The sequence below is a fragment of the Zalophus californianus genome, chromosome 7 (assembly GCF_009762305.2).
Source record: "Zalophus californianus isolate mZalCal1 chromosome 7, mZalCal1.pri.v2, whole genome shotgun sequence".
Lineage (NCBI taxonomy): Eukaryota > Metazoa > Chordata > Mammalia > Carnivora > Otariidae > Zalophus > Zalophus californianus.
The window spans coordinates 799,314-826,464 of NC_045601.1; the positions used below are offsets into that span (position 1 = coordinate 799,314).

The 27,151-nt window shown below is 46.2% G+C and overlaps 2 protein-coding genes across 12 annotated transcripts in view; one reads left to right on the plus strand and one right to left on the minus strand.

Moving 5' to 3' along the window:
* The window catches only part of WDR27 (WD repeat domain 27), a 157,870-nt gene that overhangs the window by 53,212 nt on the left and 77,507 nt on the right, over nucleotides 1-27,151 (plus strand). For 6 of the 11 annotated variants that reach the window (XM_027602977.2, XM_027602971.2, XM_027602974.2 and 3 more), the window contains 5 exons: nucleotides 1,113-1,210; nucleotides 2,216-2,318; nucleotides 13,913-14,011; nucleotides 14,524-14,743; nucleotides 15,139-15,801. In XM_027602977.2, the coding sequence (XP_027458778.2) occupies nucleotides 1,113-1,210; nucleotides 2,216-2,318; nucleotides 13,913-14,011; nucleotides 14,524-14,736 (513 nt within the window). In that variant the 3' untranslated portion in view covers nucleotides 14,737-14,743; nucleotides 15,139-15,801. Of the gene's footprint in view, nucleotides 1-1,112; nucleotides 1,211-2,215; nucleotides 2,319-13,912; nucleotides 14,012-14,145; nucleotides 14,362-14,523; nucleotides 14,744-15,138; nucleotides 15,802-27,151 lie in introns of those variants that run through there. The other 5 variants (XM_027602979.2, XM_027602975.2, XM_027602976.2 and 2 more) reach the window with 3 other exon arrangements.
* On the minus strand, nucleotides 7,029-7,764 carry LOC113927256 (eukaryotic translation initiation factor 1b-like). The gene has a single exon (XM_035728598.1). It carries the CDS (start codon nucleotides 7,723-7,725, stop codon nucleotides 7,384-7,386), a length of 342 nt encoding a protein of 113 aa, XP_035584491.1. The 5' UTR covers nucleotides 7,726-7,764; the 3' UTR covers nucleotides 7,029-7,383.

The window sequence follows — 27,151 nt, forward strand, 5'->3', positions numbered from 1 at the left end:
AATGTTGTAAGGTAGTATAACTCTGCTTTCTGTTAAACTAGATCTGTGTCTCATTCTAAGACTCAGTGCCTTGCAAAGTGCTCAGTGTTTAGTGGATGAGCTCGGGATGTTTGTTGGATGTCTGTTGAATTGTTTGGATGGTATGAGTTACCAAGGTGTCTTGACCTTGTGCCCGTTTGTGGACTGCTCAGCTATGTTGAATTAGTAGCTGGGGGCTATGAGTGGATTCCTTTGTGTTGTGTTTCTCACCTGAAATGGGTATAAAATAGTTTACATCTCATAAGTTTGTTAAGAGGGTGAAATGTTCAGTGTTTAGAATGCTGTCGGCACAGAGTTAAGGCTCTCTCTGTTAGTTTGCTGTTGAATTTATATAAACCTTCATTTCCTATTTGTAACTGAAGAACAACCTTGAGGTATGTGCACACTGTAAGGATAAATGCTTTCAGATGTACTTCATTACATTTTTCTTAATAATTTGGATATTCTTGGCATAGAAGGAAGATGGACATTGTTATGAACCATAATTATATAATGTTTGGGTCCAAAAATGGTTCTGTAGGTGGAGTGCAGTTCAGCTCCTTCCAGGGGATATTTTAAGTTGCTGAGGCCTTCCTTCTGATTGCAGCGTGAGGGGAGGTGATGATCAGGTCAGAGGCAGGTCCTCAAAGGAACCCCAGCCAGGGACATGTGCACAGACTCCTGCATGGAGGCCTTAGGGTTTGATAACTGGCCGATTAATAACTGACCTCAAACTTCAAATGCCCCGTCCAGGGCATCGTTCAGATAATTTATTGAAGACGGATTATGATTTATACTTTAAAAATAAATTCTGGTATATTCATATTGTAGTCTTTTGATCTTTTATTGTACTTTTATAACTCTTGGTAGCATTTCATATATAGAAAACATACACTTCCTAAGGTCAAAATGTACCATTAGTAATTATTCATAAGGAAGTTTTTGGAGGCCAATTCTGAAATTGTTATAAACAAGAAAAAAAACTTTGTGTCAATTTCTTACTTTAGATTCACTATTGTTAGATAGCATCAGTATAATATTTATTAATTCAGCCTTTAAAGAACACATCTTGTTTCCTCCCCTTACAATTCTAGGGATCATCATTCATGACCCAACAGCACCAGTTTTATAACCTTTTCGCCACCACAGCCACTGGGGATGGCATAAAGCTGTGGGACTTGAGAACCCTGAGGTAAGGCCCGCCCTGGCCTGCAGGCTGCAGGCCAGGGCCTGCAGGCTGCAGGTGGAGACATGCTTCTGTTAACAGCTCCTGAGGCATGAGGCCTTAGTAAAACTACTTAGAAAACTAAGTAAACTTAGTTTGATCTCGTTTTTCCAAGTACAACAAGGTTGTGGTGAACCTACTCACGCTGGCTCATCCAAGAAAAGTATGATTTATACACAGAACAGGTCGCACCAATTTGGAATGCTAACGTCAAAGGTGCTGGTGTTTGCTCTGCGTGTGCCTTGTGACCCCTGAGGGTCAGAGATGCACAGGGAGGTAATGAGATGCTCATAAACCACAGTGATGCAAATGCATATATATGTATGTTCCTATTCTCTAAAAAGATAATTCTGTTATGGGGAATAATCACTAAATATATAACGTATATAAAAAAGTATCAATATTTGTGCATATGCACACTTATAGATGGCAAGGGCAGAATGAACAGTGTCTCTGCTCTCCTCTATAATCGCTAAGCAAATATAAAAGCCCCTCTGATGTGTGAGGGCGTGTTCCCTGAGCCATCTCCGGCGGGGGCCTCTGTTTGGCGTCGTGGACCCCCTGGAGCCCAGCCATGTGCTGGTTAGCGCTTGCGAAGGCTCTCCTTGGGCAGCTCTGGCCACCCCCAAATAGGAGATTTTCTCGGGAAAACCAGCATCAATAAACAGGTTGTATGTAACACTTTGTAGCAAGTTGGTTGCGCTGCTTGACCAGCCTTGTTAGAGTGTTGCACCTCCCAGAAGTCTTTGGATCACTGATCCAAATAATTTATCATTTGAAAACGTTTGTTCTATATTTTTAAAGATCTTCAGAATGACCTGCTTGCCTTTAATAACTTACATGTGAGCGTGCTGTGTCAGTGCTGGTTTGTTCATTGTTGTGAAGACAGGCTACAAGTCAGTGTCTTTGCCCTAATTTGTGTTAAAAATAAAAAATCATTTTTTTCTCCTGATATTTCTTTTTTTCCTATAGATGCGAGCGCTGTTTTGAAGGACATCCAAACCACGGATATCCATGTGGGATTGCTTTCAGCCCTTGTGGACGCTACGTGGCTTCTGGCGCGGAGGACAGACATGTAAGTGCCTCCGCGGTGTGTCGGTTGGTCTTCAGTCGTGAGACCCTAGACTCATTCTTGTGGAAACTGGTTAATTTTGTCGCACATGAAGATAAAATCTGTTTTAATGAGAATAATGTGTGCTCTATGAAAGACACTCATGCATTAATTTTGGTGAGGCATGATTATTTTAAACCCCAGTCACACATTAATTTATTTCTTTATTCATTTATCAATCATTGCACAAATTGCCTCCCATGTAGGAATTGCTGCATGCTGCATTTTCTGTGAATCACCAGGTAACAACACTACTGAGTAAAATACCAGATCAAAGTATTTAACTGGGAGTGTTCCTTTTTGATATCTTAGGGAACAATGTACTTATTTTATTATTATTATTTTTAACCTTCCAAAGAAGTGCCTATATTTATTCATACGGCTTAGGAAGGGAAAAGGCTCTAGAAAAAGGGAATTTCAGAATAGGCCCTGGTGCAGGGAGGACTTGGCAGGGTCCAGGCTGCCGTCTCCTGTGCTTCCTGGCGGTCACTGCCTGGTTGTGAGGACGTCCTGCGTCTCCCGGGTGGCCAGTTTGGGCCCCAGTGAGTGGCCCTGATGACTTCTCAGCCCCCGCCCAGCCCCCGCTCAGCCCCATCCTGCTGCGCCAGCTCTTCATCGTACACACTTCATGATGGCCCGGGACTTCTCGAGGGCGACTCGTGGGCAGTCTGTGGTCTCACGGTTCGGAGCCGCAGTGTGGGGGATGTCACTGATCAGCTTCTACTTAAGGATCTGGTTGCTGGTGGCATTGGAGGTGAGAGCCGGACGCTTCCGCCAGCGGCGCTTCAGCTTGTCGTCTGCTACGGTGTCGCGGCCGTGGCCCTGGAAGCGCTGCGGTCGCTGTTCCTCTCCACGCCGCGGCCTCCCCTGACTGCGCCACGGCCCAGTGCACCCTGTCCAGCAGCGTGCCGCGGCCGCTCTCGGCCCCTCCCCGGGGACGTGCTTCTGAACGGTGACACGAACGAACGAGCAAACACCGTGTCCAGCTCACTGGGCTGCGTTTCCCTGAGCAAAAGTGGCGGAATCCAGGTCGAGCCATGCTCACTGAGCCGCTGAGCGGGCGGCGCAGAGACATCAGAACAAGCGCAGGTTGAACTTGCTCCCACTTCTTAGTCATGGGATGTTGATGTCCGGAGGGGTCACGTGGGCTGCTTTAGCGATGGGCTCAGAGACGGACCGTTTTGCTGTCCTGGGACCACGTTTTGATCTGCGAGCGCTTGTTGATCAGAAAGACGCCTGTCCCCTGGGCTTTGCCACAAGGTTTCGTGATCCGGGAGGGACTGTTCCTGAACTTGTCCACAAGCAGGCTGTGGTCAGCAGGGCAGCACGAGGTGTTTTCTGTTTTCATCGTTTTCTGCGGGAGGACCCCCGTCTTTCTCCAGCTGCCTCCTGTGGCTTTTCACATTCTTCACCATTAGATCCTTCTGGGTCGGTTTGGTTCAGACAATGGTTGACTGTGTGATTGAGAGCTGATAGCCAGTTTGGACACTACAGATGTTTTGGTTGGTTTGCACACTCATCCAGTAAAAATTCCAGCCCTCACTTTCTTCACTTGGATCCGTCCACTCTTCAAAGTTATTTATCAGCACTGACGTCTCAACATCAGTGACCCATTTCACTTTTCCTGCCACAATCCACAGGTACTTATGGCGCCAACAGGAACGTCCACTTTCCCTTCAGCTCCAGTGAATCCTGCCTCAGGTTCTTAGCTGATGTCAGACTGTTTTTCTGCTGCTTCCTCCTGTGGGAGCACAGTGTGGAAGCGCCAAGGAGCACGGAGCGTGGCGGCCACTAGCCCCACTGCAGGCTGGCAGGACACCACCCGCCACCCTGTGGACTGGCCCAGTGTACTTATTTCATTTCATTGTTTTAAATTGATTTTTAAATTTTTATTTATTTATTTTTTTTTAGAGTGAGAGAGGTGGGGGAGGAGCACAGGGAGGGAGTGAGAATCTCAAGCAGGCTCCACACCCAGCGTGCAGCCCAACTTGGGGCACCATCTCACGACCCTGAGATCATGACCTAAGCCGAAATCCAGAGTCAGACGCTCAACTGACGAAGCCCCCCAGGCACCCCTCAATGTTTTTATTTTAATGAAATTGCCTTCCCTTCCTCTCCCCAACATACATTACATGTTAGACACACATGTCTTATGATGGATTTGGAATAGAGACTGATACATATCCATTTGTCCTCAACATATTTAAAAAGGTTTTGTGTTAGTTTCCTAGGGCTATTGCAACCAACCACCATAAATTTCACAGCTTAAAACAACAGAAATCTATTCTCTCACAGTTCTGGAGGCTGCAGGTCTAAAATCAAGGGGTTGGAGGATTGGTTCCTTCTGGACACCCTGAAGAGAACTGTCTGCCCTGGCCCTTTCCACTCCTGGTGCCGGCTGCCGGTCCTTGGCTTTGGCGTGGGGCTCATCAGCCCGCTGTCTGCCCACATCTTCACACAGCTGTCTTCCCTGGTGTCACCATTCCCCCTCTTCTTTCTCTTACAAGGACACTGGTTGCTGGACACCCTAAGTCCAAGCTGATCTTAGGGTCTTAGCACAATCATATCAGCAGAGGTCCTACTTCCAGTAAGATTACACTCACAGGTCCTGGGGTGAGGACTTGAACATATCACTTTGGGGGGCACAATTCAACTCACTACTAGTCTGTATGGGTTATATCTAAATAAAAATGACATAGAGAAATTTCTAAAAACTCAAGGAAACTATAGACTTTATTTGGAAAAAAATAACTTTTACTATTTGGCTGAGAGATTTATCATATAAACTTTTTTCTTTTTCAGTTTTTAACTGATGAGAATGGAATTTAAAAGGATGGAAAACTATTTTATGAAACTCTTTAAAAAAAGATTTAATTAATTTATTTGACAGAGAGAGACACAGCGAGAGAGGGAACACAAGCAGGGGGAGTGGGAGAGGGAGAAGCAGGCTCCCCGCCGAGCAGAGAGCCTGGTGCAGGGCTTGACCCCAGGACCCCAGGATCATGACCTGAGCCGAAGGCAGACGCCCAACCATCTGAGCCACCCAGGCGCCCCTGTCGAAGATTATTTGACCATAGAGATGAGGGTCCATTTCTGGGCTCTGTATTCTGTTCCATTGGTCTATGTGTCTGTTTTCGTGCCAGTACCATGCTGTCTTGATGATCACAGCTTTGTAATATAGCTTGAAATCGGGCAACATGATGCCCCCAGCTTTGTTTTTCTTTTTCAACATTTCCTTGACGATTCGGGGTCTTTTCTGATTCTATACAAATTTTAGGATTCTTTGTTCCAGCACTTTGAAAAATGTCATTGGAATTTTGATCGGGATGGCATTGAAGGTATAGATTGCTCTGGGTAGCATAGACATTTTAACTATGTTTATTCTTCCGATCCATGAGCATGGAATATTTTTCCATCTTTTTGTATCTTCTTCAATTTCTTTCATGAGTGTTCTGTAGTTCCTAGAGTATAGATCTTTTACCTCTTTGGTTAGGTTCATTCCGAAATATCTTATGTTTTTTGGTGCTATTGTAAATGGAATTGTTTCTCTAATTTCTCTTTCTACAGTTCCATTGTTAGTGTATAAGAAAGCAACTGATTTCTGTGCATTAAATTTTATCCTGCTACATTACTGAATTGCTGGATGAGTTCTAGCAGTTTGAGGGTGGAGTCTTTTAGGTTTTCCACATAAAGTATCATGTTGTCTGCGAAAAGAGAGTTTGACTTTTTCTTTGCCAGTTTGAATACCTTTTATTTCTTTTTCTTCTCTGGTTGCTGTTGCTAGGACTTCTAGTACTATGTTGAACAGTAGTGGCGAGAGGGGGCATCCTTGACGTGTTCCTGATCTTAAAGGGAAAGGCTCTCAGCTTTTCCCCATTGAGGATGATATTTGCTGTGGGTTTTTCATAGGTGGATTTTATGAACTTGAGGAATGTTCCCTCTATCCCTATACTCTGAAGAGTTTTAATCAGGAAAGGATGTTGTACTTTGTCAAATGCTTTTTCTGCATCAATTGAGAGGAACATATGGTTCTTCTCCCTCCTCTTATTAATGTGTTCTATCACATTGATTGATTTGCGAATGTTGAACCACCCTTGCATCCCGGGGATAAATCCCACTTGGTCGTGGTGGATGAGCCTTTTAATGTATTGTTGGATCCTCTTAGCTAGGATTTTGTTGAGAATTTTGGAATCCATATTCATCAGGGATATCAGTCTGAAATTCTCCTTTTTGTTGGGGTCTTTGCCTGGTTTGGGGATTAAGGTAATGCTGGCCTCATAGAATGAGTTTGGAAGTTTTCCTTCTGTTTCTGTCTTTTGAAACAGCTTCAGTAGCATAGGTATTACTTCTTCATTGAATGTTTGGTAGAATTCCTCAGGGAATCCATCAGGCCCTGGACTCTTGCTTTTTGGGAGGTTTTTGATCACTGCTTCAATCTCGTTCCTGGTTATTGGCCTATTCAGGTTGTCAGTTTCTTCCTGTTTCAGTCTTGGCGGCTTATAGGTTTCCAGGAAGGCTTCCATTTCATCCAGATTGCTCAGTTTATTGGCATATAGTTTTTGATAATAATTTCTAATAATTGTTTCTATTTCCTTGGTGTTAGTCGTGAAATCTCCCCTTTCATTCATAATTTTATTAATTTGGGTCCTTTCTCTTTTCTTTTTTTTTTTTATAGATGTTTCTTTATTGTTAAGCTGCAACATACATGGTTTAATACAACAAAAAAACATTTAATCAAGTGAAAAATAATAAACTGAACAATAAACAAATAAACACTCAAAACAAAATATTTTCCACTGGAAACATGTTAAGATGAATATGGGATTTCATTACCATCTTACTGCAATTTTCTTATGTGTTACTAGCCTACATACCCCATGTTTTCTGTAATCATGCAGGTGTGAATGGGAGTCTGAATGATTAAATACATGAAAAGTCCGTTTACTGCAGAGAATCATTTCACAAGGCAGCCAAACTGGGTTTAGAGAACAAAATTATTCAAGAAATTCTCCACATATTTAGGTTCATTTTAGAATCCATGAACCTTAAGCTGTTCCTCCTTGACAATGCCAGCCTCCAAGAGAAATTGGCAAATGTTTTTTCTTTGGTCACCTTGAAGCTGAATAACCTCTCCGTATTCAGGATGTTCAATCACAGTACCATTACAGGCGAATTTCTTTTTGAAAGCTTTCACAAGTTTCTTTTTGTCATAATCATCTGCAATGCCCTGGACAGTAGTCAGTGTCTTTCTGCCGTTCCGTTGCTGGATTCTTATATGAATGTAATCCTCAGTCCCTGCCGGGAGTAAGTCGTCACCCTTAGTTGCATCAGCAAAGGGGTCGAAAGATTGGAGGTTCTGGATAGAGGACATGAGATACTAGTGTGAGGCCGGTGAGGGGATAAAATTCCTGCGGGGGCCCACCCGGATCACCGTGTCTGGAGGCTGCAGCGGTGAGAAAATATAAATAGATAAGGAGACACTTCACCCCGGGGGCTGGGATTCAGCTGGAGTGGCTCCTTTCTCTTTTCTTTTGGATAAGTCTGGCCAGTGGTTTATTGATCTAATTAATTCTTTCAAAGAACCAGCTTCTAGTTTTGTTGATCTGACCTATTATGTTTCTGCTTTCCAATTCATTGATCTGTGCTCTAATCTTAATTATTTCTCTTCTAATGCATGGCTTAGGCATCGTTTGTTGCTTTTTCTCTAGTTCTTTAAGGTGTAGAGTTAGTTGGTGAATTCGGGATTTTTCTGTTTTTTTGAGTGAGGCTTGGATGGCTATGTATTTCCCCCTTAGGACTGCCTTTGCAGTATCCCATAGGTTTTGGACTGATGTGTTTTCATTCTCATTGGTTTCCATGAATTGTTTAAGTTCTTCTTTGATTTCCTGGTTGACCCAAACATTCTTGAGCAGAGTGGTCTTTAGCTTCCAAGTATTTGAATTTCTTCCAAATTTTTTCTTGTGATTGAGTTCCAGTTTTAAAGCATTATGGTCTGAGAATATGCAGGGAATAATCTCAATCTTTTGGTATCGGTTGAGACCTGATTTGTGACCCAGTATGTGGTCTACTCTGGAGAAAGTTCCATGTATGCTCGAGAAGAACGAGTATTCTGTTGTTTTAGGGTGGAATGTTCTGTATATATCTATGAGGTCCATCTCATCCAGTGTGTCATTCAAAGCTCTTGTTTATTTGTTGATTTTCTGCTTAGATGATCTGTCCATCGCTGAGAGTGGAGTATTGAGGTCTCCTACAATTAATGTATTGTTATCAATATGACTATTTTGGTTAACAGTTGGCTTATGTAGATGGCTGCTCCCATGTTGTGGGCATAGATATTTACAATTGTTAGATCTTCTTGTTGGATAGACCCTTTAAGAATGATATAGTGTCCTTCTGTGTCTCTACCTACAGTCTTTAGTTTAAAATCTAATTTGTCTGATATAAGAATTGCTACCCCAGCTTTCTTTTGAGGTCCGTTGGCATGGAAGATGGATCTCCATCCCTTCACTTTCAGTCTGGATGTATCTTTAGGTTCAAAATGAGTTTCTTGTAGACAGCATATGGATGGGTCCTGTCTTTTTATCCAATCTGCAACCCTGTGCTGTTTTATGGGAGCATTTAGGCCATTCACATTGAGAGTGATTATTGAAAGATATGAATTAGTTGTGATCATGTTGCCTGTGTGACATTGTTTTTATAGATTGTGTCTGTAAATTTCTGTTGTATATCACTCTTGGGGTCTTTCTCCTTTTATAGAACCCCCCTTAATATATCTTGCAGGGCCGGCTTAGTGGTCACATATTCTTTCAGTTTCTGCCGGTCCTGGAAGCTCTGCATCTCTCCATCCATTCTAAATGACAGCCTTGCCAGATAAAGTCTTCTTGGCTGCATGTTCTTCTCGTTTAGTACCCTGAATATGCCTTGCCAGGCCTTTCTGGCTTGTCAGGTCTCTGTGGACAGGTCTGACGTTATCCTGATGTTCCTCTCTCTGTACGTAAGGAATATCTTCCCCCAACTGCCCTTAAGATGGTTTCCTTGGTTCTAAGATTTGCGAGTTTTACTATTACATGCCGGGGGGTTGGCCTATTTTCCTTAATCTTGGGAGGGGGTCCTCTTTGTCTCTAGGACATGAATGTTTGTTTCATTCCCCAGATTAGGGAATTTCTCAGCTACGATTTGCTCAAATATATCTTCTAGTCCTCTCTCTCTCTACACTCCCTCTGGGATTCTAATAATTCTGAAATTGGAATGCTTCATGGTGTCCCTTATTTCTCTGATTCTATTTTCATGGATTCTGAGTTGTTTTTCCCTGGCCTCCTCTTTTCCCTTTTTATCTATTAAATTGTCTTCCAGGTCACTTATTTGTTCTTCTGCCTCACTTACCCTAACTGTTAGATTATCTAGATTGGACTGGATCTCATTGATAGCATTTTTAAGTTCTGCCAATTCAGCTTTCATTTCTGCCCTTAGAGAATCTATGTTGCCATTGATTGATTTCTCCATTCTAGCCATTGTCTTCACAATTGCTAGCCGAATTCCATCTCCGACATCTTGGTTATATCTGCATCCATTTGTAAATCTGCAGCATTAGTCATAATCTCTGAGTCCTTTCTAATTTGGGGGTTCCTCCTCCTAGTCATTCTGTTGATGGGTGGTTGAGGGAATTATTGACCAGAACCCAAGCAAGATGCACCTGTTTTCTAGGGATCTTAGGGTTGCTGGCCTCTTGTTTTCCCAGCCTGTGTTCTGGCAGAGGGGCCTGCCACGCTGTTACTCAGGCAACCCTGTTTGGGCAGAGTTGTCCTGCCCCCCTGTGGTGGGGGATGGGCTCAGAGGGAATCAGTTTTTGGGGCTTTTGTTCTCTGGCGGCTTTCCCTGGTGGCTTTCCGTGTCTCTTCCGCGAGTCAGAGGAGAGGAGACCGTTTCCAACCCTCTGCCTCAGAGCAGAGAGATCACAGTCTGCTCTTCAGTGAGCTCTCAAGGCCACACTGTCTCTGTTTCTGTCTGTGCTGCTATAAACTGCAGTGTTCTGGGTTGTGTGCCCTTCATCAATGCTCCCAGTCTTCGCCTCCAGGTTGGGGCATGTCTCTGCCCTTTGTGCCATAAAACTGCCAGCTGCTCCCAGTTCGCACGCGCGACCCCCACCGCTCTGGGTTTCTGTCCTGGGGGCTGCCCTAAAATCCTTTCCCCGCCGCTACCGGTCTGTGAGTCTGTGCCCCGTCCCCAGCACGCGAGGCTGTTGCTCATTGGCGGTGTAGGATTCCCCACGGCCAGGCTCCCTCCTGCTGCCATTTATCCTCCGAAATCTGCCCACGGAATCACGGCTCCCGCTTCGTACCTTGAAACCAACCGCCCGCGATATTCTTTTTGTGGAGATCCAGATCTATTTTCTTACATCTCAGGCTGATTTTGTGGGTGTTCAGAGTGGTCTGGTAGATATCCAGCTCAATTCTGGGACTGGTTGGAATAGGGTCCCCTACACCTCTGCCATCTTTTCTCCCACACCTGAAAGCATTTTCATACAGAAAATGAAAGGCTGTTTCTTAAATGACCCTTATCTAGACGTCCTTCCTGATATCATGGCATCATTTTATGAGCATTGTGAGATCCTTGCCAATGCAAGGCAGTGCTAATCCCCACTCAAAATTCGGTAAAAACAGAAGAAGTCACAGGAAGGACTTTTCCAGATGCTGCTCTGAAAAGAGTCAGACCACCTTCAGAGCCTGTGCTCTCATCAGAGCCCACCCGCACCTGTCCACTTCCCGCTGCTCTGGCCTTCCCGGGGTGGGAGGGAGAAGCAGCTCCCGCTCTGCCCGGCCCCTCCAGCCGTCCCCTCCTGCTGCGTTGGGGCTGCTCCGCCCGAAGCCTCTGTCTCCCTGCCTCGTGGTCTCTGCTGTTCTCCATCAGCCCGGATGCACGTTCCCTGGAGTCTAACCATGTGAACCGGAGCCATCAGCATGTACTTGAACTACTTCTGTAATTGGATTTATGTCCCACGTTGTACTGAAGCTGGTTCCCGGAACATTAGCACCACCAGCCCAACTCCCTCACCTCCCAGCCTCTTTCCCACTGTTTCTCCTTTCTTGAAATCCTTTGCTCTCATGGCTTCCAGCCCTCATGCTTCTCTGCATGTTTGCTTCTTCCTTCACCCGTCCAACTCATCTCCCCCAGGTCACAGGTCACCTTGATGTTGCGCACCTCGAACGCCGGCCCCTTTCCTGCTTCCCGAGTGCGGTACAGCTGGGGCTCTCCTCGAGCACCGGTGGTCACTTCCCTGCGCGTGGGCTTCTCGGAGCGCAGCGCACCTTTCCAGGGTGGTTTTCCCTGTGGAGACGCCCACATGCTGAGATGTTTGCTCCTCCTTTCTCTCCATGGTTTGGGACCTAGAGAGATTCAGGGGGTGTGTGACCAACGTATGCCTCCAAGAATTACATTTTTCATTGGCACACAGTTTATGTATGGGGCATAAAGTAGTTGTCGGTTCACCTGTCTGAGGAGTTTTGTGCAGGTCTTTGTGTGGACACTGCGTTTCTCTTGGGCTAACACCGAGGAGTGAGGCTGTGGGTGTGCGGGCTGGCGTGGGTTTAGCCTCACTGGAAACCGCCAGCAGGGGTCCGTGCTGGCTGTGCCACTGGCCAGTGTGGCATTGAGTCTTTGGCACCCACACGCGTGCACAGATGACAGTGATGGGAGCACGCCGAGCGGGGCGCGGCTCCGGTCAGGGCACCCACCATGTGTCGGCGAGGAGCTTGGACTGTGACGTGAGCAGCTGTGTGCCCTGGTGTCCTTGTCTGCGGAGCGGGGACAGTGATAGTTGTGTCTTCGGAGGTGGACAGGATGACACGTCCGTGTGTGGTGAGCCTGTGCCATCCTCATTAACCTCCCTGTGTGATGATCAGACATGACACGTGCCGGAGAGTTGTGGCCCTTGTGGGTCCCCTTAGCCACTAATCCGAACGGTAGATGCGAGGAGGGTCCTGAGTTCCAGGAAGCCCTCCAGTGCTATTCACGAGAGCGTTTCATGTGAGCGTGTCCTGCAGGGAGACCGGTGGAGCGGTGAGGCTGGTGCTGAGTCCTCGCTGGAAGGGCAGCGAGTCCGAAGAGGCCCCGAGTCCTCTGTGGACAGTCGAGGTCATAGGCGGCCTCACAGAACAACACACAAGCTTAGAGTCAGAAAAACCCGGTTAGAACGTCAGTGTTGACGCCCCATGTCCGTTCCAGTCACGTAGTCTCCGTGTGTCCTCCTTCCCCGGCGTGAATATGAGGGTACCTGATGTTTGTCTGTGAAATGAGCTGTAGGCGGTGGTGAACTGCACAGTGTGACTGTTGCTGGGCCAGGGGTTCTCAAAGTGGAGTCCCGGGGCAGCAGCAGTGGCCCACTTTGGGAACTGTTAGGAGCTGCTTTTCAAATAAGCACATCTGGGTCAGAAGAAAAAATCCATACTTTTGATCTCTCCACTCCAAGATACATATGATATCTACTTGTAGACTTTATTTCAGAAACCACTGTTTACCAATGACGGGATCATCTGGGAGTTCTAAATTTGAAGGGCTCATTTATACATTAAAATAGGTTTTTTGTGGAAAAGGAATCGCCTAGATGTCTTGCTTCTGCTATGATGTGGCATTTCTCTTTATTACCAGTAGAGTCTACAGAATACTTGTTTGCACATTTTGTTACTTACAAATTCGAATGGATCTCTCATCTCTTATATCACATCAGCATGGTATCCAACCCCAGATTTCTGTGACTAAAATGAAGTGTCTGATGGCGTCTATGTGTATATTTACATACATACACATCTTTTCATATGGTAATACAATTAGAGAGGAATGTAAGTTTTTTAAATAATTTTTTATTGTTATGTTAATCACCATACATTACATCATTAGTTTTTGATGTAGTGTTCCATGATTCATTGTTTGTGCATAACACCCAGTGCTCCACGCAGAACATGCCCTCTTTGATACCCATCACCAGGCTAGCCCATCCCCCCACCCCCCTCCCCTCTAGAACCCTCAGTTTGTTTTTCAGAGTCCATCGTCTCTCATGGTTTGTCTCCCCCTCTGACTTACTCCCCTTCATTCTTCCCCTCCTGCTACCTTCTTTTTTTTTTCTTAACATATATTGCATTATTTGTTTCAGAAGTACAGATCCGTGATTCATCGGTCTTGTACAATTCACTAAGTTTTTATTTTTATCAACAGCCATAGAAAAAGTTCAAAATACTTGAATTCCAGGCTAATTAGTAGGAAGCAAAGAGTAGGAGGTTTTGTCTCAAGTTTATGGGAAAGGACAGTAAAACCCCACTTTTTCACTCAGTTTGGGACTTGCAGGTAAGGTTGGGCTATGGAGGCAGGAGGGGCCGCGATGAAGACCCGACAAGGCAAGGGGAAGAAATGCATGCATCATGGAGTCGGTTGTCTGGCTCGGGGGCACTGGTCTGTCAGGTGACCTGCATCTGCGATGTCACCTGGCCACAGGGGAGCTGCTATGGTGCACATCCTCACTGGCTGTTGGCCCTTTCAGCAGGGAGTCCCATGTGTTTGTCTTGCAGGTGTACATGTATGATGTGGGTTCGAGCACATTTTCTCACAGACTGGCTGGACACACGGACACCGTGACTGGCGTGGCCTTCAGCCCGTCAGCCCCCCAGGTATAGTCTTCTCGTTGGGGGGGGGCGCTTCTACTCCCTACAAGGCTTTCCTCGCGTTTTCTGTATCTGCTGGCCTTTGTTTTGGTGAAATGCTGTCATGTTTAAGGTGACATGCCAGTTTCCATTGCGTGCAGGGAGGTGGCCGTGGGAGCACAAGTGTGTCCTCTGTGAACGTGTTCGTTATTCAGCACACTTGCTACGACTGTGGAAAATGTGGCGTGTCTGTGGGCACTAGTGTGAATGCTGCAGCCGGCGAGTCCCAGAGTGGCTGAGGAAAGGGTGTAGAAGAGTCTCATGCACAGAATTAGGGCGGGGGAGGAGGAGAACCACACAATTTAAAGGCATTCATGTAATTAGGAGAAATGACGAGGAGAGAGTTGCACCACCTGCAACTCAATCACCCGGGAAAGTGTGCGGTCTTGCCTTAAAATACCAATTGTCAAAACTTGGTAGTGTGAGTATTTGGGAATGTCGATTCAGAGCATAGCATTACCATGTGATTGCTGGATCAGCCTGGCTCGTGCGCGCGTCCACGCGTGATGGAAGTGGGGACGCACCTACTCTCCCCGTGCTCTGCTGCGTTGGAGGCGCCTTGGACACTCGGGCATGGTCTGGCTTCTGGTGACACTGGATGTCGGAGGCACAGATGCGATGGGCTGGTCATGTCATCGACCACAGAGCCCCGTCCGTCCACGGAGGCCCTCACATGGCTCATTCCACGTTAACCATGAGGTAGCCACGCAGTCCACTGCGGGGGGGCGTTTGGGTTCAAGTGTTGTACGCATGTGTGATTATGGTTCGCTTGCCCCGACATAAGGCGGTGCTGTGCGGACCACAGGGGCCCACCTTTCTCACTGATGGTATTAGCTATGGCTGCAGTTGCGTTGCTGCTTGCCTCCTCTGCCTGACCTGGTGCGGGTGAGGGGAAGGGGTGTCCAGGAGGGAAGGGGTGCAGACGGGATGCGGGTGAGAGGTCTGCAAGGTGGGAGGGGCAGAGGGCGGGGTGCCGTGACCCGCAGGTGGAGGGTGATGAGAGTGGTTGTGAAAATCGAGTACTGACGTAAAGATGTCTTCCGGCATAACGGACTGAGGAGCTGCTCTGAGCGCCTGACTGTTCTCAAGTACAGTTAGGAGGAAGAACGGGAGGTGAGAGGAACAGGCGCCTCCCGATCACTGATCCCTGATGTGGCGGCGAAGGAGGTTGTGCGGGAGCCGGTTTCCTGCCTCTGAGTCTCAGGAGACCCGGTAGCCACACAGAACAGGAATGAACGTTCCAAACATTAACATGCAACACCGCAGTTCACTTTTATAAAATTGCTGTTGGGTTTTGGAACGGTGATAAAGCCATCCAGTGCTGATTATCTTTGCATGCGGAAATTCGTAACAAAAAGTCTCACTGTTCCAAAAGTTTTGCATTTTGTCTGAACACGGTTATCAGAAAGATCTCTGTGAACGCTTCTTCAACAATGACCTCAAGATATGTTTAAAAGTGTCTGTTTTGTAGTATGACATTTGTTTGGTTTTAAGACACACATTATCGCTTCACTAACATTTCCAAAATTGGGGTGAGACTCAGAATACTCCTGCTTTCTTTAAGTGTGTGTTCTTCTGTTTTACAAGATCACTGGTGTCCATCGACCGAAGTACTTGACTCAAGCTTCAGTTCTAAGAAATCTATTAAATGGTGCATCAGAACCACAATTTGATATTTTTATTTGTAGAAAAAGACTCCTCTGAGTTCTAATCATATCAACATTTAACTTTTAACATATGAACACATTAGCATTTGAAACGCATGTTCAGGTGCAAAGGATGGCCCTGTGTGTGCTGGGAAGGCTGGGGGTTCGAGTCTGTGGGTTTGGGAGTGCTTCCGTACCAGCCGAGGAGGGCGGGTCTGCATCTCCGGGTGATGGTGCGCGCCTCTGTGTCTGGGCAAGAGGGTGCAGAGCGCTGCGTGTGTGGTGGGCATCTAGAAACGTGCCCCCTCCTTACAAGAGGAGACAAGACGGGCTTCCACAGGCGTGTGATGGGGGAAACAGGCATGGGTGTGGTGGAGCCTGATTGCCCTGGACCTGCAGACTCAACACAGCAGCTAACATGGCTGCCTTCCTTCCTCTACCCACTTCCTCGCCTTCTTATGTTTCTTCTTCATCACACGAATTCTGGGTGACTCCCCTCCACTTGAATCATGCTTGCACAGATCAGCCATTAACCTTTAAGCTTTTTTCCCCTGGTCCTTGGTCAGCCCCACCCCCCATGGTGGCTCCTGGTGCTGAGTCGTGCCCGGGATGGTGCTGGACTTGCAGGTCCAGGGAGGAAACCCACCGGTGCCCATACCTGCTGAGTGCTGGGTGCCGCGCTCCCCAGAGTCGCAACCTCATTAGGGCAGGGATCACGAAAACCCTGCAGAGTATGCACGAGTTTTGCCATATCACATCTGGGAACTTAATTTAAGGAGGGCCCTTGTCCAAAGTGGCCGGCATGGTCGGAGGAGGTGGTACCAACCTTACGCCAGGGACACTGCATGACTTTTGGAAAGGCAGGAGATAGATTACTTGACTATTGTTTTTGTTAAATAAATTTTGAGAAATATCCCCTCTAAAAATCAAAGTTTTGGTCCCCTCAGAATACTACTAGCTATGGTTAAAGAAGTAGTGTTTTTCACCAGGGCTTTTGCTCAATTATCAAAATAAGACTTGTGAGTCTTTTGGAAGAAGACTGCGTTATACTAATGAAATTATTCTCACAAGGCTTGTGGCTAAGAGAGGACTCTGAAAATGAGCAGGAATCCTGACAGCTCAGGAGGGAGTGTGGGTTCAGACCCCAGAGACCATGGCAGCTCTTTACGTCCTGCTGGGAAATGTAGCTGAGTCCCCATGGCCCACGCTTGGCTTGAAGGCTGTGCCATCAGCTTGCGCCACTAGTATTCTTGTCACAAGACACGTCCATTCAGCTGTTTAACTGTTTAGGGTGGGAACGAACATCCAGAAAGCACCCCAGTGACCTGGCTGAGACTGTGGCCAAGAGGTATGAGGAATCCAAACCAGGTGCTACAGAAGAGAGAGGACTGGGGTGTGAGCTGATGGGTTCCTGGTTTGAAGGAGGGGGGGCTACCAGTCACAGGAGTTTAGGAAGAAAGGTTGGGGAAATTGTGAAATTTGGTTTAGCCATGGAGGAAGGCTGCTCCATATGAAGACAGAAATAGGTGGAATTTGTTGGAATGTAACAAAAAGTCACAATTATAATTTTCATGTTATCAGACTTACCTTATGTTAGTATCATAATCATCAAGTTTATCTTGTGTCAAGTATGAAATAATAAGAGCATTGATGTAAGATAGTATAAAAGCTCTTTCTTATTGATAGTGGGCAGTGAGGCTGTATTTCACATTTTACAATTCTGTGTCATGTGGGGCTTGTTTGGGGAAGTTTTGGTTGGGTCTTCCTGGCCATGCCAAGCTGCATTTAGACCATGTCTAATGCTGCCTTAGAACACGAGGTGGACACATGGAACTCTCCACTAGCAAGTGTAGACAAGAAGTAGAAGAAGGCAGGTACATGTGTTCAGGGTCCAGTCTACACAGCATGGTTCAGGCTACAACTCAAAATACCCCAGCAAGGGAAGAAAGGAGGACCAAATGTGGAAAGTGTGCAGGATGGCATGGTGACTGTTCTCCTCCTAGGCCCACAGCCCCTGGTGTGGAGAAAGAGAAGGAAAAAGTTAAGAAATGGAAATCTGAGAACTTCTTGTTTTGCTTTAAGATTATGATACTTCACAGTGGACATTTATTTAGGCTGTTTCCATTATCTTGGTATTATAAGTAATATTCAGATGTACATCCTGAGTGTGCAGTGTTTTCTATGTCTGGATTTATTTTCTCAAGATAGGTTATTAAAAGTAGTGCTACTGAGTAAAAGAGCAAAAACTTTGCAAGGGTTCTAATATGTACAGAGAAACATTTTTCAAAATGTTCCCCATTGCTTGTTTCCTTACCAGGTTAGATTATTAACACTTTCATTATCTTTGTTAAGTTCATTATCAAGAAATGGTACCTTATTACTTTAATTTGCCTTTTTTAATATATTATGAAGATTGTACATTATTCCATATGCTATTAATTATTAGAGTTTTTTCATTTTAAAATTGCTTCATATCTTTATCTTTTGGCCCCAATTTAAACTTGACTTTTTGTCCTTTGTATTTACAGTATTTTTTTGTAGATTCAGTTTTGCTTTTTATTTTGTTGTTTTCTCTTTCAAGTATAAAACTTGGATTTCTTCTAATCACTCTAGGCCTAGAAAGTTTATTCTCTTCAAAATTTATCTCTCTGATGAAATTATGGTAGAATCTTTCACATAAGATTGTAATTTTTAAGTTCCCTGGCTGACAGTTCCAATATCTAGGTTATATCTGAGTCTCATTCTGTTGATTGTTGTGTCTCTTGACAGTTGGTTCACCTTCCTTTCTTTTGATGTGTTGTAATTTTTGAATGAATGCTGGATGTTGACTGTGGAAGGACATAAGGATGCCTGGACAAACATGTCTCTTTTCCTGCTAGGCTGTTGGTTTGGTAGGGTTAGGAGTTGAACCAGGTGCCATGCACTTTAATTATTAAAACTTTGATTATAGTGAGGTCATTAGAATTGATACAGGTCATTATACGAATAGAAGCATGCAAACAATATTGTCTTCTTCCCAAGCCATCTTTTGTCAAACCTTTTAGAAAATTTTATTTACTAAAGCATATGAGGATGAAATTTAAATCTACATGTTTTAAATAGGTCACCTTACTTTGAAAGTTGTGTTTAGTTCTGCCAATGAAAAATAACTTAAGTCTATATCTGGGAAAGGGTTATTTTCCTTGTTTTTTAAATTGAATAAAAGTTTGCTGGCTCCCCTAGAATGGTAACCCCACTGGCTTCTCTTGTGGTTTGAATTAATACACAGGTGAAGTATGTCAAGCCCACAGTATTAACAGTTTGCTGTGAATTTAGGAATAATCTGAGAATAATTAATATTTTAGATATTCATTATGTTTTAAGGATTTTGATATATTAAAATATTTGATTCCAGCTTGAAATATGAATTGACTTAGATTTGTGACTTTTTAGTTGAGAAAAATGAGAAAATTTAGTTGAGAAAAATGAGAAAATTTCATTCAATTGTGAATAGCATTTGAATTTTTAAGAGAAGTTGAGATTCACCATATTTATAAGTTTACTTTCTTAGATTTTGGAGAATTGGGAGCATTTTGCTTTTTAACTTTTTTTCCATTTAAAGTATTCAGGAAATTTCACACATTTGAAATGAATCTTGACAATTTTAGAATAACTTAAATTGTAAACTTAATTCATTGCCTAAAGATTTTTAATCTGTTTATCATGAGTAGATTTAACATAAATGAAAGCCACTTTGCATGTGATTGTTAAAATTTACTAGATTTTTAAATATAATAAATAAGATATTAAATTGAATGAGAAGCTTAAGGAAACTAGGTCTTAAAATTTGAATCTTTAATAAATTTAATTATAATTTTAAAAAGTCAAAATGAACCACAAATCTCCAGCTTTGTTGTGGAGATGAATAGTGAAAAGCCATGGTGTTGAGTCATTCCTTCCCATGGCCCTTCAGGAGAGTCTGCGGTTGCAGGAGCTTGGAGGAGGTGTTCCTGATAAATCGCACGTCTGCATGCCATGTCAAGAGGAGCCTGCCTGTTCCAGGGGCTGCCCACAGAAAGAATGGTTGTGGGTGGAACTCTTCTCCCCCACAGTTCTGCATGGCATTTACATGAGCTCAATTTATGAGAAAGTGGCCTGCAGGTTGGCTTCTGGGAGTATATGATCTCTGCTCAGTTCGGGACTCGAAGGTCACTAAAACGGCACTGAAAACACATACCATTCATTAAATAGGACACGTCTTCCCCATTTCTGTGGTGACATCATTCTGTGCTTGGTTATAGACATCTTTGCCTTTTACGAATAAACTTACTTAGCCCTGCGAGGCACAGTGGTAGGGTTTGGGCTGGAGGTCATGGTCCCCGTCAGTGTGTGTCCTGCTCCCTCTCTCAACTGTGAACAGGAGAAGGACGGCCATCTGGCAGAGCTGTTTGTCCTCGGGACGGGACGTGTGTGTAGTCTGACACCGCTCTTAGAGTGAAATCCTAAACCCCAAGCCCAGGTTCCTTTGCTGTTTGATGTAAACATACAAAGACACGTCAGTAAATCCATAGCGTGATGCACGCTCTCCTCTTGGTGAATGACAGGTCGGGAATGGTCATCGTCGAAATAGGTCTGTATTTTCTTCTCGTGTAGCCTGTTCCGAAGGCCAGGAATGCAGGGAGGATCTCCTCAGGGTCCACAAGGATGGATTTTGCAGGTGCCGAGTCCCCAGACACCTTCTCCGGGAAGGCAGAGGTCACCGTGGAGTGCGAGCATCTGCAGGGGCCCCCAGCCAGAGGAGAGGCCTGTGCACCTGGGGCAGTTTGTCCTGCCCAGACAGAGCTAGGTGTTTTCCAGCCATCTCTCAGAATGACCCTGAGAGTTGTAGCTTTAGTAAGTGGTCTTACTATTTACATCACAGAATGCTTTTTTCATTTGTCACTGATCAAATGGTCCCTCTCAATGTACAGTCAGTCACAGATAAAACTGGGCTATTGAAGAAAGATCGATAATAAAAGTAAAAGCTGAAATCATGCTATCAGCGAATGGGAAAATGGTACTTGGTTTGCAAAACTCACTTCTTAACACTCAACTCCTTAGGGACGGCTCTGTTACAGGAAATGGGGTGGCTTCTCCATGTGGGTCCCCAGAACGTTCTAGTGATCGTGTGGCTCATGAATACACACCGTGAAGGGAAATGGTTTCTTCACTGTTTAAAGTCAGGAAGGAAATAAATACATATTCTGATTTTTAACATCTAGTGAGGTGTTTTTAGTAGATGAAAGTTAATGACCGATCCCCTTAAGTAAATAGAAATAGACCAGGGTCCTCAGTGTTCTGTCTTCTTTGGAATAAAGTATCCATTCACTTAGGTGTTTCTAATTTAGGATATCATGTAGAACTTAATATTAAAATTCAGTCTCCTTGATGACTGATTGAGAGCGAAGTTTCATCTTGGTATAAAATGTTACCCGCCCCCCCCCCCCCAACAAAGTAGACTTTGCCTTTAGGAATTGGCCTTCAAGTCCAGGTGAAAACACAGAGGTGTCAGCACTGTGTTTGTCGGGAGGGGAGCCTGCATCTCTGGCTGGCTCTGGGCTGTTGACACCTGCTGTTTGAGACACTGCCTCTCCAACCGCCCCGTGAGCAGTAAGCTGTAGCGGGGGTGGGGGGGCAAATAAAATTGGCTTTCTTTTCTCTAAGTAGAGCACCTCTCTGGGATTGTTTACTTAGTGAATGCCTCTTGGAGAATCCCTTTTCCTCTTATTTTTTTGAACATGGAACTCAAAAGGACCACCATTCACTCATACGTCCGTGATTTGCAGAAAGTACTCCAACCGTTCATAAAACGTGTAGTGTTTGCGTGAGCTGGAGGAGAGAGCGTGGGCTGTGTCTGTAGCAGGACGGGATTGGAATGCCATCGTGGGCTCCTCCACGTGTGGGTGTCCTTGCGGGGCCCTCCCACCTCCCCAGCCTCACCTCTGCGTCTTGCGCCGTGAGCCACAGCACGGACTCTGGTGGGAGTCACTAAGTGGGGGGACTGACCAATTGGTGTCAGGGCCAGAGAACCAGGCTGGGGAGCAGACAGCAGGGACGGCGTTCCTCAGGCTGGGAGGCTGGGTGCACTCAGGGCCACGTGGAGGACACTGGATTCCAGCCGCATCCTCGGTGATGACATGCACACAGGAGTGCTGGAGCCACGCCGGCTGCCCTTTGCCTTCTCGTCCATGTGTCTGGTCCTCACGGCACCCACCACGACCTCCTGGGACAGGAAGAGCTAGTTGCCTGTCCAGCATCAGGTGCCCTGTGGAGAGGAGGGGGCCCAGGGGCCCAGGAGCTGCAGAGTCCTCGTGGTCTTTGCACTGAGACGTGGGTGAGGTCGTGTCTTGTACATGGCTCTTCTGAAGTGCCCCAGAGATCGGGTGCTCTCTTAAACCTTCCCCCACCCCCACCCCCAATTTGGCCTGGGTGACTCCTTCAAACTCCTTCAAATGTAGACTCAGGGATCACAAAATGAAGCCAAACAGTGAACTTGATAAACAGATTTTCTTATCTTCGTGGTTTGGACTTTAAATTTTAAAATAAGAAAATAATGTATTTTGATTATACTCAGTCCTTAAAAATCATGTTGAAAGGAGAAAGGTTTTTGTTACTGTGCCTGTTCGAACAGTTTCTCTGTCCCTTTTCTCTGTTGTGAAGAAATAGGTCTGTGCTCACCCCTTTCACTCTTGAATATGATGTTTTTTTTAAAAATCGTGCTTGACGTTTTCAGTGGACAATCAGCTTTGGTCAGCTGGACATCTGTTGACGTTAGAAGAGGCCCATTTGTGGGGGGGAGCCTGTGGGGCCGCCTCAGTGCAGAGAGACCAGCTCCTGCCCCCACCCCCCACCTCCCCGGGTGCTCTGTGCTCACCTGCCACTCCGCGGGTTCTGTTTCTGGTTTGGGAGTTGGTGACCGTCCCCCAGGCTGCACTCTGTAGAAGGGACAGAGTCGTGGCTGCGGTGGTGGCCGTGGTGGACCCCACCAGTGAGGGCAGGTTTCCCATAGGAAACTTCACTCTCATCTCTCTGTGTGCACGTTTCCTCCCCTGTAACTGCACTTCCACAGACAGCCCTGCAGCAAGCACTGCCCACTCCGCATCCCCAGTCCAGACGCGCCTGCCATGCGCAGGGCTGTCCTCCACCCACGCCGTGTTCACCGCCACCACCTGTGGTCCAGTCCATCCCAGACCGCCTCTTGGGCCTTCTCTGGTGCCCTCCCTGCCTTCCTGGGGACGGGCACGGACGCCTCTTTCTGGGGTCCTCGCCTCCAGGCCTGCCCCTGTTAGTGTCCTCTCCCATTTGTGTCACCGGCTGGCGCCAGCCCACAGGCCACTGTGGAGGCAGGCCGCTGTCTGTCCCAGCACGGGGCGGGGGGCTTTGTGCTCCTTCCAGATCCCGCTGTGCACACGTCCCCCGTTTGGATGCACTCATTTAGTTCAAGACACTTTCCAGTCTCACTGGTCCGTGGGTTATCCAAACTTGTGCTGTTCTGTTTCCAAATATGCGGGGACTTTCCTGAGATCTTTCCTTGTCGGTTTCTCCTTTAATGACATGTGGAGAACATGCATGGTGTGGCCTGAAGCCACTGAACTGGGTTTCACAGCCAGTGTCTGTTGGGGCGGACGGGGGCTGCTGATGTCCGTGTAGTCAGGTGGCCTTTGCCGATTGTATCTTTATCAGCTGGTAAGAGGAGGCTCGCGGTCTCTCCGTCCAGAACTGTGGGTTTTCTCCTTCTCCTTTGTAAGGTCAGTAGTGTGCGCTTCAAGGCTTGCTTGCTAGGTCAGGAGTGTTCTGTTCTCTGGGCGGTGTGCCCCTTCACTCTCAGGAAGTGGTCTCTTTATTTGCTTTGAAATACGCTTTGGTGTAAAGATAGCCACTCCAGCTCTTTTCTGATTAGTGTTAGGATAGTGTTTTCTTTTCTTTTCCTTTAACCCGCTTGGGTCATTTATTTGAAGTGCATTTCTCATAGGTACTTACTTTTTTTCATTCTTTTAACCAATTTGACTGTCTTTGCCTTTCAATTGGTCTGTTTTGACTGGTTCCATTTGATGAGATTATTATTATTTTTAAAGATTTTATTTTATTTATTTGAGCGAGACCAAGAGTGAGAGAGAGAGAGCATGAGCAGGGGGAGGGGCAGCTCAGAGCCTGACATGGGAATCAATCCCAGGACCCCAGGATCCGGACCTGAGCTGAAGGTAGATGCTTCACCGACTGAGCTACTCAGGCATCCCCCACTGGATGAGATCATTGGTAAGATCATGTTTAAACCTCTTGTCTTGCTTATCTGTTTTATATTTGCCCATTTGATAGTCGTTTCCTTTTCCTGCCTCCTTTTGGCTTAAGTAGGTACGTTTTGTTTTATTCTTCCATGTCTTCACTTTTCCCGGCTTTCATGTGCAACTCCTTGTTTTGTTAACTTGAGAATGCACACGGGGGCCTGGAGCAGGGTCACCACCCGTGTGCAGCTGGGGGCTCGCAGTGGTGGCCTCACGCCTCCTTGTAGTGCATGTCACTTGTCCATATAGTACTCAGTTCATTTTGTTGCAGTGGGTAGCTACCTCCTACAGAGACTTAATAGTGGTGAATCCTATGTATTTGCCATGTCATCCCACATTACACTTTTGGAGGCTTGATTTTCTTATCTTTATGGTTTTTGAACTTTATGATCTCTGTGATTCTCCAATCGATTTCTTCTCCACGGAGAGGATTGGGACGGTGCAGGACTCCGAGTGCGAGTGAGTGGGCATGTGTGTGTGTGTGCACGGTGGTTTCTGTATCTGCGTGTACATAGTCTTCATTTTGTGTCACACAAAGCACGTATACATGAAACACATGTGCAGATGTGAGGCCGCCTTTGTGATCCTGTGCATGCTGGATGGGCGGCTGAGGGCTGCCGGGCGACCTCTGCATTCAGACCCAGAAGACATCGACTCAGTTTTCATCTTGCCTCTGATGCCAAGCACGCTTTGCTCCCCGCACGCGGGCTGCAGTGGATTTCATTTAGAATATCCTTTCTTGGCTACACACCCACGACTGATTTTTTATCTGGAGCCAAAAAAAAACGTTCAATGTAACCATTTACTTGTACTTTAATCACACCCTCAGGAAGTGGGAACTGAATTATCTTCCTAGTGCAGATAGGGAAACTGAGGCCGAAGACGCTGACATACTTGAGCGCCATGGTGGGCTGTTCGATCCGCACTCCACCGAGCTGATGTCCGCTGCCTGGTGTGCCCAGCGCTGCATACCCATGGCGCCGTGTGAGGACGCAGACAGAAGTCAGGGTGCCCCCAGGGAGGGGCCCGAGAGACGAGGGCCTGGAGCGTGCAGCAGCAGAAATGGGAGCGGGGACCACACTCTACTGCTCAGGGAGGCCCGGGCACGAGGAGCGTTTTCCATCCTAGACTTATGCCCCAGAACTGAATTAACTGAATTCTACCCCGAGATTTTATTCTTTGGGAGGCGGGATGTTTTTCTATTTTTATTGATGTGGCAATAACACTCTTTTTTTTAGCCATTGAGTACTTTGAGACTTGTTTTCATCTACGACGCTCTAGTTCTGAAGCTCGTGTCGTTGCCAGGTATTTCCTGTCCACCTCCTCAGGCCACATCACAAAAACTAATTTCATTCCTAAGAACCTGAGAGTCTAAGCACCTTCCTTTTGGAAAATGTTCTGCAGATTCTAGCAAAGTCAACAGCGAAGCCATAAATTTAAATGTAAGACTAGAGGAATAAAGCCTCTGCTTTCATCACATTACTTATTTTAATATTCAAGAAATTTTCTATAAAAGTCAGAATATTGTACCAGAACTCGACCTTTCACTGTAATGCAGGTGTGACCTGTCCAGGTGATAAATTAAGAAGATGAAACATAAATAGGGCATTGGCTTCCAGTTCGGGCTGCTGACGGAATTTGTTGGGCAGAAAGGGAAGGAGGCTGAGCTGTGAAAGCACCTGGGTCTGTCAGGGCTCCCCGGCACGTGGAGAGTGCCCCGTGATCTGTGTGCCACATGGAAGACCGCCAGTGTGCACGGTTGGTAGCAGAATTTACTCCAGGACCCAAGGGCAAGTGACCTCCCTCTGGCCAGCAGTGGTCAAGATGAACAGCCTGTTTTGCTGTAGATTTATGGCTCATGCACTCTGGACAAACAGTGCATCTGTTTCCACTTGTGCTGGGGATGCTGGTGTGCAAAATGTGCTTGCATCAAGGTCTAGTAGAGTGTTTCTGGAAATACCGGCGTATTTTGGCCCCTAATATCCTGGATGTTCCACTTTCACAGATGCTGGAAATGTGAACTTTCACAGGATCACTGGGTTTTGGTGCAGTTGGGCCTCAGGTCACTCTTGGAGAGCACCAGGTTATCTGTACGATTTTTGCTGCCGTCAGCGTGCATTTACGCCCATGACGCTGTCCAGTGCGGCAATGAAACCATCTCAGATCTATTTCTGACCCTCATCCTGACCATCTTTTAAGTTTGTGAAGGGTTAAAGCAAGGTATTTTTTCATACTTTGATGCTTTTTTTAAAGATTTTATTTATTTATTTGACAGAGAGAGACACAGCGAGAGAGGGAACACAAGCAGGGGGAGTGGGAGAGGGAGAAGCAGACTCCCCGCTGAGCAGGGAGCCCGACGCGGGGCTCGATCCCAGGACCCCGGGACCATGACCTGAGCCGAAGGCAGACACCCAACAACTGAGACACCCAGGCGCCCTGATACTTTGAAACTTTTAATCAAAACTAAAATATTTTTTGAATAAGAATTAAAAAGGCAAGATTGAAGGTGGAGGCTGAGGGATGCATGCTCTGAGTCACATCGGAGGCCAGCCCTGCCCCTCTTGTAGACAGGCGGTGGTCCCACTTACTGTGGCCCGGTGCGCATGCCCCTGGGACCCACGCCCCAGAGCAAAGAGTGTCCCAGAGTCTGTCCCAGCAACCGGTCTGTCTTTTCTAGAGTGCCGTGGCAGTGGGACCTCCGTCTGTGCCTTTAGGTGTCCTGGCGGGCCCTCCTTTATGTGGTAGAGAGCTTTTCTGTTGGGTCAGCCAAGGTGGTTCTGCTGTTTCCAGTTTGGGTGTTCATGGCTAAAGCTGCTTCTGGTGCAGGTGTCTGAGTGGAGACATGTTTCTTTTCTCCTGAGCAAGCGGATGGGAGCATGGCTGCATTGAGAACCTGCTCCTACTTTCTAGAGCGGGTGCTGTTCACACGCTGCCCCCTGCCCCCACCGGGACTGCCCTGTTTCCTTAGTCTTTTTAATTTTAGCTGTTGTGGTATTTTTATTGTGGTTTTAATTTGCATTTTTTCAATAATGACTGATATTGAACACTATATCATATGATTATAGGCCTATTTTTAGTCGTTCATTATTATTGAGTAAAACTTATTTATTTGAGAGAGAGCACGTGTGTGTGCATGAGGTGGGGAGGGGCAGAGGCGGAGG

Bases quoted from the DNA above. Each gene is read 5' to 3' on its own strand.
- LOC113927256 (XM_035728598.1), bottom strand. From the start codon at position 7,725: ATGTCCTCTATCCAGAACCTCCAATCTTTCGACCCCTTTGCTGATGCA.